Source organism: Eschrichtius robustus, chromosome 20 (assembly GCF_028021215.1).
Source record: "Eschrichtius robustus isolate mEscRob2 chromosome 20, mEscRob2.pri, whole genome shotgun sequence".
NCBI lineage: Eukaryota > Metazoa > Chordata > Mammalia > Artiodactyla > Eschrichtiidae > Eschrichtius > Eschrichtius robustus.
Genome location: NC_090843.1, coordinates 23,221,495 through 23,235,797, shown reverse-complemented (window position 1 = coordinate 23,235,797; position 14,303 = coordinate 23,221,495). Strand labels below are relative to the sequence as shown.

Here is a 14,303-nt window from a genome sequence, read left to right as displayed (position 1 = left end):
CCTGTGGTCTGGTTTCTGAATCTTTTTTTTTTTTTTTAAGTAAGTAATTCGGTTATTTAATTATTTATTTAGGCCGTGCCACCTGGCATGCAGGATCTTAGTTCCCCAGACCAGGGATTGAACCCAGGTCCCCTGCAGTGGAAGCACAGAGTTTTAACCACTGGACCGCCAGGGAAGTCCCTGGTTTCTGAATCTTAATGCTGCTGCTGACTGGGGGAGACCACAGGCCCTCAGTTACCATCTGATAGCCGCCCCTGCTCTCTTGTCAGTCAAACCCTAGGCAATGGAGGGCAGGAGGGGAGTGGTTATTGGTAAACATTTGCAAGCAGGGGGCTTGTGTGCCAGGACTGGGCATGGAGAAGAGGGGAAGTAATTCTTCAGTCTACCCCCCAACCCTTGCCTCTCCTCGGAGTCAGCCCCCCTCCCCCACCGTGGGATAGGATTTCAGGGCCTTTGGGGAGGTTTACTTACATACACTCATATAACTAATGAAGCTAATGCCTGAAATCCCAGCGTGATGGCTTCTTTCCTGTTCCTTAAATGTCAAAGCACGGACTCCTGACACTGGAACATGTGAGACCATTTCCCACAGGCAAGAGAAGGGGCTCAGGAAGGAAAGGTTCGTGAGCAGGGCCCGATTCAGGGCTCATGGCTTTAGGGCTCAACATGGCCTTTACTTGGCTGCCAACTTTCCTCTGAAGTTCCAGAAGAAGTCCCAGGGGTGGGGGGCGCCTGCAGGGGGAAGCCCGCCACTGCCCCTTGTAAAGACAGAAGAAGGAAACAGACTAATTCCCAGGGAAATCAGGTTGCAGGAAAATGGGACTGAAAGATTCAGGTCTGCAGTTTCCTGTCCTTGAAGATGCCTCTCAGCCTTCGAGGACCACTCACTCTCCGCCCATTGCATGAGCCCCAGCTTCGCTCAAGGGCAGGTAGTGGTGGGCTCCGAGGAAACCCGAGGGACCTGGTGTGAGGGCTAGAGGAGGCAGGCCCAGAGGAGGGCCAGGAGCACATGACCTGTGTGCTACCTTTGGACTCAATCCTCCATCCTTAGCAAGGTGTTTCTGAGAACACTTGTGTCTCCCTTCCCCCTCCTGCCTAAAGAAGGATTGGGGGGGTGTTTGGAGACCTCAATTCAACCCCAAAGAGGAGGACAGCTCACCTCATAATAAAATTAGTGGTAATAACTAATCTAATGTGTGTTCTTAGAATGTGATCATAACAATACATTTGCTTAGTGCATCTCATTTAATCTTCACGACAATCCTATGAAGTAGGTGTTATTATGCCCAGTTTACAGGAAAGAAAACTGAGATGCAGAGATAAGGTGCGCATCTTGAGTTCAAGCCCCAGGAGCCTGCTCTGAGCTTATCCTAGGGACAGATTGGAGGAGGCCCTCCTCCCCCACAAGGATCAAGGCAAGGCGGTGGGGGAAAGGGTTGGAGTAGAGCAGTGGAGGGAAATCTGGCCAGAAGTTGGTGAGAAGGCCTCCTCCCCTCTCATCCCACCATCCTGGTTCTGCTGCCTCCACCTCCGGGAGACCGCCAGGTGTGGCCCAGGATCCCGGGAGGTGCAGGGGAAGGGGTGGCGCCTCTGCTCCTCGGGCGCTGGCCCGTCCCAGAGGGGACAGGAAGCCAGGACACCGGGGATTGTCTCTCGGAGCCGCAACCCCAGTCCGGGAGGAAGTTCTGCCGGGTGCTCTCCGCCGGTGCCTCCCTCGCTATATTGTTGAACAGGAAACAGGGCAGCGTGGGAGCAGGGCGGTGGAGGAGGGAGCGCCGGACGCCGAGCCCCCGCGCGGCTGCCAGAACAAGTGGAGGCAAGGCCAGCGATCGGACACCCCGAGGTGCCAGGGCAGGGCCGGACTGGGCGGGGGTGCTGATCTGGGGCGGGGAGGGGAACCGCAGGTGGCGGGTCCTCACCCGGGAGCATCGCGCGCCAGCCCCTTCGCACTGCGCTGGAGCCTGAGCTGCGCGGGCTCGGAAGGAGGGCCGCGCGGGACGGATCTTCCCCTCCCCCGGGAGGAGGTGGGAGGCGAAGGGCTGCCCTCCGTCCCGGGGCGGGAGGGGCGCAGGCCCAGGCCCCCAGCTTCGACCCAGGCGTTGGCGCCCCTGTGGCTCTTGTCTGTCTCCCGGGCAGTGGACGCAGTGCACCTCCTGGTGATGGGTCCGTCCTCGCGCTCCAGGGATCCTCCCTGCTCCCCCATCCCTTCCGTTCTCTTCGCTCCCCCAGGGTCGGGGAAGGAGCCGAGGGTTGGGTCCCCTCCCCACCCAGCCAGTGACCCTGAGCTCCGGGGAGCGTCCCTGCGGTGGGAACCCCGCTCCAAGTTTTTCCAGGCCCGGCCGAGTTGCGTTCGGAAAGAGCCTGGGGAGGACGTAGATGGGACCGGAGCGGGTAGTGCCTGCAATCCGGACAGTTCAGGATGCAAATGGCCTTGCTCGGATTGGGAACGCCCCGGCAAGACTGCAAGCCCGGGTTGAGCAGTCCCTAAGCAGCGCGCCCGCGGGACGCAGAGGCTCGCGGACAACGAAATCTCGCGCGTAGGGGTGGGGCGGGGCAGGGTCGGGACCTACCCTCCCTTGGATCCGCTCGCGACCCTCCAGCGCCCCTTCGGTCGCAGCCGTCCCTGCCCCTGCCCCTCCCTCAGGCTTTCTCCTGCCCCGGGCCGCGCCCCCAAAGTCCCCACCGACGCAGCCAGACTTCTTCAGGCTCCTCCTCGCCCCTCCCAGACACAGCCGCTTTGGGAACTGAAGGCAGCCCTCTCCTTCTTTGCTCTCCTTGCCAGCTCCTGCTCCCCGAGGTCTCTCCAGCCTAGCTCTTTGAAGCCCCGCCCAAGGAGATGGCAGGGACCTAACCTGCATACATCCGCCGGCTCCGCCCAGCCAGCCCATGGGCTCCGTGAGGTCAGCCCTGCCGACGTGAGTGAGCGCGGGGGTCCAGCGGAAGGTGGTGAGAAGGGGTGTCCCCCTCTAGGGTTTGGTGGCTTAGCTCCCGTCAGCTCAAGGACCCCGCCTCCAGGGTCCAGTGTGCTTAGTGACTCAGTTTACACCCCTTCCCCATCCTGGAAAGCTTCAGAAAGAGGAGGAGCGCTAGACCAGACCAGACCTTGTGCCTTGGATCCCTCAGACTCAGCAAGAGGCCGAGCTCCCAGCTGCTGGTCCCAGGTCACCTTTGTGGGTCAGTAGGTGTGGTCGATGTAAAGGCTTGGAGGGACCAGCCACACAGGCAGGCTTACAACTGGGCTCTGACTCCCTCCCCCAACATACCAAGGGCCAGACTGAGCTGGCGTGGAGCGGGGCGTGTTGTGGTGATCACTCCAGGAGAGCTTTGGGGGCCCCTGGGTACACCGCACGGGTAGTCACTATCACAAAGTGCATTCCCTAGGGGCCATTCTCATGGGGCAAGGTAGAGATCACAGGGCAGGGGGGCAGGCCGCAAGGCCGAGCCTCTCTCGGGAGGTGGAGATGGGAGCCAGAGAGCAGGGGGCGGTGCCCGGTCGGTCTGGGCTGGCCGGGCTCCGGGTTCACGTCTGTGGCAAAGCCGCTGGGGAAGGAAAGAGCAACCGAGAGAACCGGTTCCCCCGGCCTTGGCAGTCGCGGCCCCTCACGCCAAGGCCCTTGGACTAAGCGGGGCAGGGACACTCCCAGAGTAGAGCAAAGCGGGGGCCGCTCCTGGAGCCCGCGCCCCAACCCTGTCCCCGCGGGCCTGGGGCGCACACGCCTGCGGAGCGGGGTGCCAAGGACGCGATTCCCTGAGGGCTGGAAGCGTCGGGGAGGGGTGGGACGGGGGTAATAGAATGGGCTATTCTTCCCACTTCACAGACGCGGAAACTGAGGCCCAGTCAACTTTTAGGCAAACGTGGTGTCGACTTTATCGCGGGCAATCACCCCCATCTCTTTGAGCCAAAGCTTCCCTGGCTGAAAAGCTGGACCAGTATTACCCACAATCTCCCCACCAATGGATAGAATTTTACAATCAACGCAACAGAATGAAAGGGCTGTCTTAATTCCATCACTGAGTGTAAGAATGAGAACCTTAGAGATTATTTGATCCAAGTCCCCCGTTTTAGAGACAGGAAAACTGAGGCCTGAACGTACACAAACGATTGTAGCTTCGGGACTCGAACCCAAGTTTTCCGTCTCCCTAGTGCGGTGCGCTTCCCGGCTCGGCGGCCCTGACCTCCGCGCCCCTCCTCCTCGTTGCCCACAGGGACACGCCGCGGCCGCGATGGCGGCGGACGTCGAGGGGGACGTGTACGTGCTGGTGGAGCATCCCTTCGAGTACACGGGCAAGGACGGGCGCCGCGTTGCCATCCAGCCCAACGAGCGCTACCGACTGCTGCGCCGCAGCACGGAGCACTGGTGGCACGTGCGCAGCGAGCCCGGCGGCCGCCCCTTCTACCTGCCGGCGCAGTACGTGCGCGAGCTGCCGGCCCTCGGCCACCCTGCCCCCGCCCCGCAGCCGCCCACGCGCCTTCCGGGACCCGCAGACTCCGAACCGGTCGCCTATGACTACCGCTTCGTGAGAGCGTCGGCGCCCGCCGGTCCCGACGGCGCGCCCGCCGAGCCCCGGGGGCGCGCGGGCTCCATGTGCGGCCTAGCTCGGCGCGGCGCAGCAACCCAGCGCCGAAGCCTGGCGCCCTGCCTGCCCTCCTGCCTGTACACGAGGCCCATGGCACCTGTGCGGCCCGCGCAGTCTTTGGACGACCTGGCCCGCACCGCCGCGCCCCCTGCCGGTCTCCTCGGGAGCGGGGGCAGCTTCAAGGCCTGCAGCGTGGCGGGCTCGTGGGTGTGCCCGCGGCCCCTGGCGCGCAGCAACTCCGAAAACGTCTACGAGGCCATCCAGGACGTGCGCGGCCAGCCGCTGGAGCAGCACCCGGAGCAGGTACGCCACGGGGAGCCGGGAGCGGGCAGACGGGCGGGAGTTACGGCCGCCGCGGGCGGCGGCGCTAGGAGACCCGCTCAGTCTGCGTCGGGCTCCACGGAGCAGCAGTGTCCGCCGGCTTTGGACCACTCACGCCGAGCCTAACTTTCCTCAACCACGAAACGAGAGGGGTACAGGCTCACTCACGATCTCTTACCTGCAATTCCCAAATGTCAAAGCTCCCTGGAGCCCAAAGGGTTTTTGTAACTCAGCTGATGGCAAAATTTGACTTGAACCGATGTGCGGCCGTGGACGGCCTTAATTTATCCCATTTAGTGTGAACATTCAAGTTTTGCTGCAGAAGTGCAAATAAACCCGATTACAGGCTGCTGCCCAAGCCTTGCTGGGAGAGTTATGTCACCTGTGGCAGGTGTGTGCGCCGGTTATCCTTCTAAAATCCGAACCATTCCGAAACGTATCCGGAATGAAATAGGGGACTGTGGACCTGCCGCCGGCGGCTGTGCCTGCCTCGCCTTTCTCACATGAGCTTGGGCGTCGGAGGAGATAATGGATGTGAAAGTCAGGGGTCTGCTTCCTTTTTTGACTGGTTCCAACATTTTAGTTCCTTTTTTGTTTGTTTGTTTGTTTGTAATTTTGATGGTTTTGTTTCAGAAAGAAGTCCAGTTATCGCGAGGATGTTCTTTTTGCCTCAGAATCCAGTTATGTAAATTTGGGAAATTTTAAATTTTTATTTAAGTATCATTTAAAATAAGAGCACCTTTTTAAAACTCTTACATCCTCAGAATCCTTCGGCGGCCTGGACTTCTTCAAGTTTAGGGACTTTTCAGGGAGAGGTGGGGGGGTGAGGGGCACAGGCCCCCTCTGACATGTGCCACATCTGACAGCTGTGTAATTATGGGCAATCCACTTCGTCTCTCAGGGTCTCAGTTAGCGTTTAGATCAAGGGGGTAGGGGATGGATGACCCCTGAAACTTGTGAGTCTCTGATTTCCTTCTTTGGACCCAACATGATTACAATAAATATTGATGCCTGCCACGTGCAGGGACTGAGTCTGGGAAGAAAGAGGCACCGTCCCCATCTGTGAATTCCTGGGTCTTCCCTCCGCCCGGTCTCGTTATGGTGCAGTGTTCAGGATTTGAGGCAGAGACTCGAATTTGACTCTGCTGGGTCACCTGCCATCTCTTTTGACAAGCCGCTTCATTCCCCCGGCCACGATGCCCTCTTGTGTACATGCAGAACAATACCAAAGGATTCGAGGCGTTGAGAGCCTTAAACGAGGTGAAGCGTGGAAGTGCTTGGCACGTAGTAGGCGGTCAGCCAAGACTGGCTGAGGTCCCACTGGGTATCTTTTCCTCCGGGTGCACGCCACCTCTGCTAAGGTTTCAAGGGCCAAGCCGCCCCCTGGTGACCAGAGCGGAGAACAGCATGCGGTGGGTGGGGAAGGAGGTCGGGACCCAGACCCGGAGCGGGGAGAGTTGCGGGGGCGGAGCGGGGGCGGAGCAGGAATGGGGCGAATCCTTCAGCCAAGCGCCTTTGCTAACCCACCAGACAGCTTCTCTGGAATACATGGCTGGATGCCAGCACCCCTTCCCCGGCGCCCCTCCGTTTCCTGAGCAGACTCTCGGCGGCGCGCTCTGGGGCCTCTCCACATTCTCTGTCCTTGTGATGGTGGGAATGTCTGTCTGGCCCTTGGAGGTGCACTCCTCGATCCTTGAGGTGGGGGACTGGCCTTGCTGTCTGAACCCCAGCACCTGGCATAGGGCCTGGCCCAGAGCCTTGCCGAATGTGTTGAAGAGGGACGGGGAGAGCCAGCCCCCTTACCATGAGCCGGGGCTCTGCAGGTCTGCCCAAGGGACTCCACCCATGAGCCCAGGACCAAGATGGGAGAAAGAGGGAGAGGAGACACCACCCCCCCCCACCCCACTCCCCGCATCCTGGTACCTCCTGAGAAGAGAAATCACCCCAGGAGCCAGGGTCACTGCGCCTTCTTCCTCTAGCTGCGGCAGCTGCAGTGGTGTATTAGGAGTATGTGGACACAGGTGATGATGGGGGTAGGGCTTGTACAGGGAGGAACTGGGGTGTCTCCCAGACACCTGGGTTTTGGCAGAGAGGCTCTGCCCAGTCCCACTTCTGGCCCTAATTCACTGTGTGACCTCAACAAGTCACTTAGCATCTCTGGTCCTGTTTCCTCCCCTGTGTAATGGGTATAATACCCCACTCCCTGTGACTGTGCTTTATTCAAGTGTCAGCTGTGGGCCTCCCTTGACACCCCATCCCTGACAAACTCCAGGGGTGGGCAGGTGGTTCCCTCCTGGGAAGGAAATCCCACCCTGCGCTCAGTTGTTCAAGGTAGCATTTAGAGAAGCAGTTTCCTGAAAGGTGAGCCTGCCTGTTTTCTCCTTGGAGGATGCAGGAGAAGCAGGTCCTACCTTTCCCCTCCATTCACTACATGTGAATTGACTGAACACCTGCCAAGCACCAGGTGAGCCTTTGGATCTAAAGGTGACTGAGGCACAGCTGCAGCTCTGAGGAGTTCACTGTCTGGGACGGGAGATTGGGAGGAGGGGACAGATGCTTCAGTGCCTGGCACAGGCCACCTGTGATGGAGCTATACTCGGGGTGCATGGGCAGAGGTGGAGGTGCAGGAAGATGCGGCACCTTTGGGGCCTTACAGCTGGGGCTCAGGAATGGGGGTTTGGGGTCGGGGGTGGATGGTCTTGCCGAGCAGGGGCTCATGGGCTCTCGCCAGGAACTTGGACTTTATCCTGCAGCTGTTGGAAGGCTTTCAGCAGAGAAGGGAGGGGGACTGAGGAAAAACCCCTGTGGCTGGGCCTTGGAGAATGACGAGGACCTTCATGGTCTCCCAGGCACGCAATGATAATGGGAGATTTGGGAGGTAGACTCTGCGGGACCTGGTGGCTGATGGGTCGAGGGGGTGGGTGGGAAATCAGGAGGAGCTCCAGTCTCCCAGTCCGCACACTGGGGCAGACAGTGGTGCTGTTCACAGCTGGGATAACCGGGGAGGAAGGGGTGGAGGAAAGACGTGGTGCCCACTTTGGCCCTGCCTGGTCCAGTAGGCAGTCGGATAGCTGGGGCTGCCGTCCAGGAGGAGACCTTCAGCCTGTGATGGCGGAGCCATGGGTGTGGAGAGAATGTGGACGTGGGGATAGGAGCACCTGAACAGCCTTGGGGCTACTGCATTTGGGTGACTGACAGAGGGAGGAGAGAGGAGCATAAGGGGAAAGAACAGTCAGGGAACAAAGAGTGCTGGCCCAGAAGCCGAGGGGAAGTGTCCAGAGAAAAAGGAAGTTAGATAAAGGCCATCGAACGTTTATCGGTAGTGGCCACCAGAAGGTCAGCGGTCACCTTATCAGAAGCTGGTCAAGGGGTCAAGGGGTTGCTGAAGGCAGAGAGCAAAGGATCAGAGAAATGAAGGTGAGGACACAGATATCATGTAGACAACTCTCAGAAGCTTAGCAGGGAGGGAGACCCGTGTGGTCAGATGCGGGTGCAGATCTAGGGTGGAGACTCCCCCGAATCTCAGTGAAGGGGCAGGAAGAGGGGGAGGCTGAGGATGGTGAGGAGGTAGTTGAAGAGATGAGATCCCAGGAGAAAGGAGTGAGGGAGGGACCCAGAGCAGAGGGGAAGGGACCTGCTTCCTCTGAGGAGGAGCAAGGATGTGTGCATGGAGGTGACATGGGGTCATTGGGGGGGTAGGAACAGTGTCCACTTGATGGACCATTGGACAAGGGGAGATGGTGGCGAGGAGGGCAGGACAATTGGCAGAGGCAGGGACTGTCCCCGCCAGAAGAGAGGAGCCTGCACCACGTGGGGCATTTCATAGCCTCGTCATTAACCATTCACTTGGCTAGGGAAGCACATAGTGAGCATCTAGCCTGTGCTGGCCACTGGGACACAAAGCATGGTAAGACATGACAGTCCCTGTCCCAAAGGGGCTAACGGTCCTGTGGGCTCTCAAAGACTCATCCTCCCAGCAGCGCGGAAGGCAGGCATGGGTACCCCCCCACGTTTGTCCCGAGTACAGAGGTTCAAAGAGCTTTAGTGACTGGCCAAAGGTCACACGGCCAGGAGGTGGCTGCTTCCAGATCAGTTGCAGGCCTCCAGACCCCAAACCCCACCCTGACTACCAGGCTCAGTCTCAGCCAGGTGGCTTTCAGGCTTGGCCACCCTGTTCTCAGCAAGGACAGTACAAGCCCAAGGCAAACAAGTGTTCACTTTTGGGTACTATTTGGCGGCACCGCGCGGCTTGCGGGATCTTAGTTCCCTGACCAGGGATTGAACCCTGGGCCCCCCGCAGTGGAAGCGCGGAGTCCTAACCGCTGGACCGCCAGGGAATCCCCAAGTGTTCACTTTTCTGTGTGCTCCGTATGTGCCCAGCCGTGGGCATGGGGGCACGGAGGAGGCAGGGATTCCAAACACTCCCCTTGAGAATGAGATGTCCCAGGAGGGGGCAGAAGCACACCCTTCTGAGGCGGGTGAGAGGGAGGCGGGAGGTGAGCTGGAGGACGGTACCCCTGCCAGCCACGCACACCCGCCGGGAGGCACCCGGGGAGCCCAGGGAAGCCTGGTGAGGAAGGGGCCTCTGAGACTCCTCCCCGGTGGCTGCTGCGGGGTCACCCCTGGGCGACGGGCCTTCCTGACTCTGGGATTTCAGGGTGTGGTCACCATCGCTGCCCCAAGATGACTCAGAGGTGGAAAGGCCCAGGCCGGTCATCTGGACTGGAGCCCGCCCCTGCTGCCGGGGCATTGGCCCCAGGGAGGAAGGCGTTACAGCCCCGGCCTCTGCAGCTGCTTATGCAAACAGCCCAGGAGGCACTGCACCTGAGCGTGTTCTGGACTGGAAGGAGCGTTCCTCCCTCCTCCTCTGCCAGGAACTGTGAGTGACCTTTCGCCTCCCAAGGAGTTGGGACCCTGGGGGGAGGAGGGGCGTGCCACAGCAGTTTTCCCACGCGCTCCCCGACTCCCCTCCCGGCCTTTCCCTGTACCCTAGAACCCACCCGGTGACCCCTGCTGCCAGGTGCCCCGCTCTCCTCTCCGGATCCCAGCCCTGGCACGCACTCCCTGGGACAGACTCCAAGGGCAGCCCCAGGCAGCTGTGATGGAGATAAGGGAACTGGCCTTGGGCTGACCCACCTGGATCCCCCTTTGGGACCAGCCAGGGGGCCTTCTAAAACGGGGGGCTGGTAAGAACAGGGGTGCCAAGGCCAAGCGAAGGACCTAATGAGTCCCCTTGTCCATACGCCCTCCTTCCAACAACTCAGCCCACCCCCACCCAGCAAGGGCAGCTGCCCTGGGGTGGCCCAGCTGCTTTCTTTACACCTGGCCTGAACTTACCTTCCCCATGGCTCACCTGCAGCCCCAGGCTGACCCGGGAACCCCACTGCCCAGCCTATGACCTGGTTTGTGAAAGAGCAGGTTCTTGGGGAGCTCCCTCCCATCCTCACCCCACATTCCTGCCCACTGAGAGCCCCCCCTGCCCACTGCTCCCAAGGCGGAAAGGAGCAACCTCCCACCCTGCAGACTGTTGTCACTGGGTGATTCCCCCGCTCTCACAGCCTGGGCCTCATTTCACTCGGTTCCCTTCAGCCCCCAGGCCTCCTGAGACAACCCCGCGGCAAGCCCACCTGCCTCCCCACTTCCTTCCTGGGCCCCGGCAGCTGGCCTCACTCTGTATCTATTTTCTCTGCCCTTCCTGGAGCTGTCGGTCCAACAGTGGGAGGGGTCGGGCAGTCGGTACTGAATGCCAGCTCCGATGGGCAGTCAATGCCAGGTCCTGGGCATGGGAAAGCCCATGATCATGACCGGAGGTAGCTGATGATCAGAACATGGTCAAGGTTCCACGGCAGAGTGTTGGGGAGATTTGGAGCTGGATCTAAGTGGAGCAGCGAGGGGATAGTTGATGTTGGTTGGTGTTGAGGGAAATGGGGCTCCCAGCGCTGGGTCCCGGGAAGGGGTGCTTGCTAAAATTCGGAGATTGTTTCCAAATTGAGGAAGGATTGTGGTGTTGAGGGGATTTCCAGAGCTACTGCCTAGGCAAGGTGAGGCCTGCAGGACCCTTTGTCCAGCCCAGGCTCTGGGCTCCATGGTGCCACCCTGCATCCTCTCCTTGCCCTGCCTGGAGGTCCACCGTGAGCATGAAGGTGAGTGGGCCAGGACTCCGTGTCTAGGCTCCATGTCTGTCCTGGAGGCTGGGCCCACTTGGGCCCGAGAGAGGAAGCCCAGAAGGGCCCTGCCTCCAGACCCTGCCCGCCCTCTTCGCTCCTCATTATACACTGGAGTACTCCTCGCCTTGTCTGAACTTGTAAATTACTGTTTCCCTATAAAAATACTTTAACCCCATTGCAAATATTTGGATAAAGGGGAGGGAGGGGGAACTTCAATCTAATGATTTAGGATTTGGGTTTCTCTCCATCCATTCTGCTTTCCTAGGCTTACATGTTGGGGAGTTTTGCAGGCATCCCGGTGTGCTGACAATTATGCTGTACTTTTTCACTTCCACGTTCCTTGATTCAGTAAATGGCAGGTGATGTTACCAGGCACTGAGAGACAATGAAAAATCAGAGGTGGTCCCTGCCCTCAGGTAGCTTACTGTCCAGGGGGAGAGATTGACAAGTAAATGACAGTTACAGTATTTTGTGGCGAATGCCACTGCACGGTGCTGTGGGGGGCACGTCCGAGAAGCCCCCCTCCCGGGATCTCTCAGGCGAGAGGGAAATCTACAATCCTCCTGTCCAGGGAGGGGATGTCAGAGGTGAATCCTAACGGTTTCTACAATTCAGCCTCCTGCAAAACCTTCTGGACCTGGTGCTTTTGCAGTGACAGATTTTTTTTTTTCTTCTTCTCATCAATGGTAATTAGTCTTTTCAAGTTTTCCACTGGTTCTCTAGTTAATTTTGGCCTTTTCATATTTTACCAGGAAAGTATTCCTTTTTAAGGTTTCAAAGTTTTTCATAGACCTACAAAAACTGTATATATTTTCTGTTTAAGGGATGTAAGGGTCCATATGTATCAAATCAAGTTTATTGATTATATTATTCAAATGCATTTCCTTTGTATGCTTCTTTTTTTGTCTTTTGTTCTGATTCTGATAGAGGTTTATTAAATCTCCCACTCAAATTCTCTCTGTAGATTTATTCTTGTACTTTTTTTAAAAATTTATTTGTTTTTGGCTGCGTTGGGTCTTCGTTGCTGTGCGCGGGCTTTGCTCTAGTTGCAGTGAGCGGGGGCTACTCTTCGTTGCGGTGCGCAGGTTTCTCATTGCGACGGCTTCTCTTGTTGCAGATCATGGGCTCTAGGCTCGCGAACTCAGTAGTTGTGGCTCGCGGGCTCTAGAATGCAGGCTCAGTAGTTGTGGCGCACGGGCTTAGCTGCTCCGCAGCATGTGGGATCTTCCCGGACCAGGGCTCGAACCCGTGTCCCCTGCATTGGCAGGCGGATTCCTAACCACTGTGCCACCAGGGAAGCCCTCTTCTTGTACTCTTAATAGTTTTTGCTTTTTCTGTTTAACTATAAAGCTATTGGAAGCATACAGATTTTGACTGTCCTGTCATCACAAATCGTGCCTTTGTATCATTATGCCATGTCCCTTTTTATCCTGCTTAGTGCTTAAACCTGAAATTCCACCTTTCTGTTATTAATATGGCCATGCTTCCTTTTTATTTCATTTTATTTTATTTTTTGCACTTGCTGGTCTCTGAGTATCCTTTTATTTTCAACCATTATCATTTTTTTTTAAAGTGTATTTCTTGTATATATCATATCACTGTTTTTTTTAAACCCAAGCTGTCTCTTAATGGGATAATTCAATCTGTTCACATTTCATTTAACAATTGATACACTGTCCTTGATTTTTTTTTTTGAAACTGAATTATTAGAACTGATGGACCAAGATTTTTTTTTTTTTTAAATGGAGGAGGGAGAAGTTCAAATAGGAATTATTTATTTATTTTTGGCTGTGTTGGGTCTTCGTTTCTGTGCGAGGGCTTTCTCTAGTTGTGGCAAGCGGGGGTCACTCTTCATCGCGGTGCGCGGGCCTCTCACTATCGTGGCCTCTCTTATTGCGGAGCACAGGCCTCAGTCGCGCAGGCTCAGTAGTTGTGGCTCAAGGGCCCAGTTGCTCCGCGGCATGTGGGATCTTCTCAGACCAGGGCTCGAACCCGTGTCCCCTGCATTGGCAGGCAGATTCTCAACCACTGCGCCACCAGGGAAGCCCTACACTGTCCTTGGTTTTATTACTAATGGTTTATTTTATTTTATTTTATTATTTATTTATTTATTTGGCTGCGCCAGGTCTTAGTTGCGGCACGCGGGGATCTTTGTTGCCGCGCGGTGTCTTTAGTTGTTGCAGCATGCGGTCTCTTTTAGTTGCGGCATGCAGGATCTAGTTCCCTGACCAGGGATCAAACCCGGACCCCCTGCACTGGGAGCGCGGAGTCTTAACCACTGGACCTTCAGGGAAGTCCCACTAATGGTTTATTTTAGATTTATTGGTTTACCTTGTGGTTTTCTTTTCCCCTTCAGTCAGGTTGCTCTTGATTCCCTTTTTCTCTCCCTGTTAATCTGTTGTCCTGCTGCACTTTGCTCATCATTAGTGGCTTCTGCTTTTCCCTGGGGTTCCTAATCCAGTGTGTTGTAGAGGATGTGTGTGATGAGGATTCTTTTTCTCAGCAACCCATCTGGAGCTCTCAGAGCCCTGTCAGTCTGTAGACTTGGGTCTTTTTTCAGCTTAGGAAAATCTTTTTGTTACATGATTATTGTTTCTTTTACTTTTTCCTTCCTTTGCCTGTTAGCTCTCCCCCCGGAGAGCTGGATCCCCCCGGTTTCTTATCTTTTCCCTCTTTACTTCCATCTCTATGTGCTTTTGCTCTGAGGTTTGAGATGTTTTTCTGCTTGATCTCCCAGGCCACACATTTGAATCTCAAGAGTGACTATCTTCTCCTTCAATTAGTAGTACAACAATATATTTTAAGTTCTAAAATAGTCCTTTTTTTCCTTCTTTTGCGCCTTACTTGAATCTCCTTAAGAGTTTTTATTTTTTGTTCACGTTGTAATTATATTTTCCAGCTCTCTATCTTTCGAATAGCCTCAAAGTGTTTTTGTTTTTGTTTTTTTAAACCAGGTAATATACTTACCTGGTTTAAAAAAAATCAAAGCAATATTAAAAAGTATATAGCAATAATTCTCACACACACCGTTGCTTCCATGCCCTGTTCTTCATCAGCTCAAAAGTCACCACTTTTATTAATTCTTTTTCTATTCTTCCAGAGTTTCTTTATACAAACACAAACTGGTATCAATATATAGTTGATTGTTTTCTGTCTCTCTTACACAAAGATAGTATGCAGGACACAGGGTCCTACATCTTGTTATTTTTTGCCTTTTTGATTTAACAGTGTATCTTG

At 56.1% G+C, this 14,303-nt stretch overlaps 1 protein-coding gene across 1 annotated transcript in view; it reads left to right on the top strand.

Annotated features, from left to right (window-relative positions):
• Positions 1–1,741: 1,741 nt before the first annotated feature.
• ARHGAP27 (Rho GTPase activating protein 27) overlaps positions 1,742–14,303 on the top strand; it is a 32,736-nt gene continuing 20,174 nt past the window's right edge. The window contains exons 1-3 of the mRNA XM_068529915.1: positions 1,742–1,843; positions 2,783–2,915; positions 4,207–4,881. Of these exons, the coding sequence (XP_068386016.1) occupies positions 4,225–4,881 (657 nt within the window). The 5' untranslated portion in view covers positions 1,742–1,843; positions 2,783–2,915; positions 4,207–4,224. The remainder of the gene's footprint in view (positions 1,844–2,782; positions 2,916–4,206; positions 4,882–14,303) is intronic.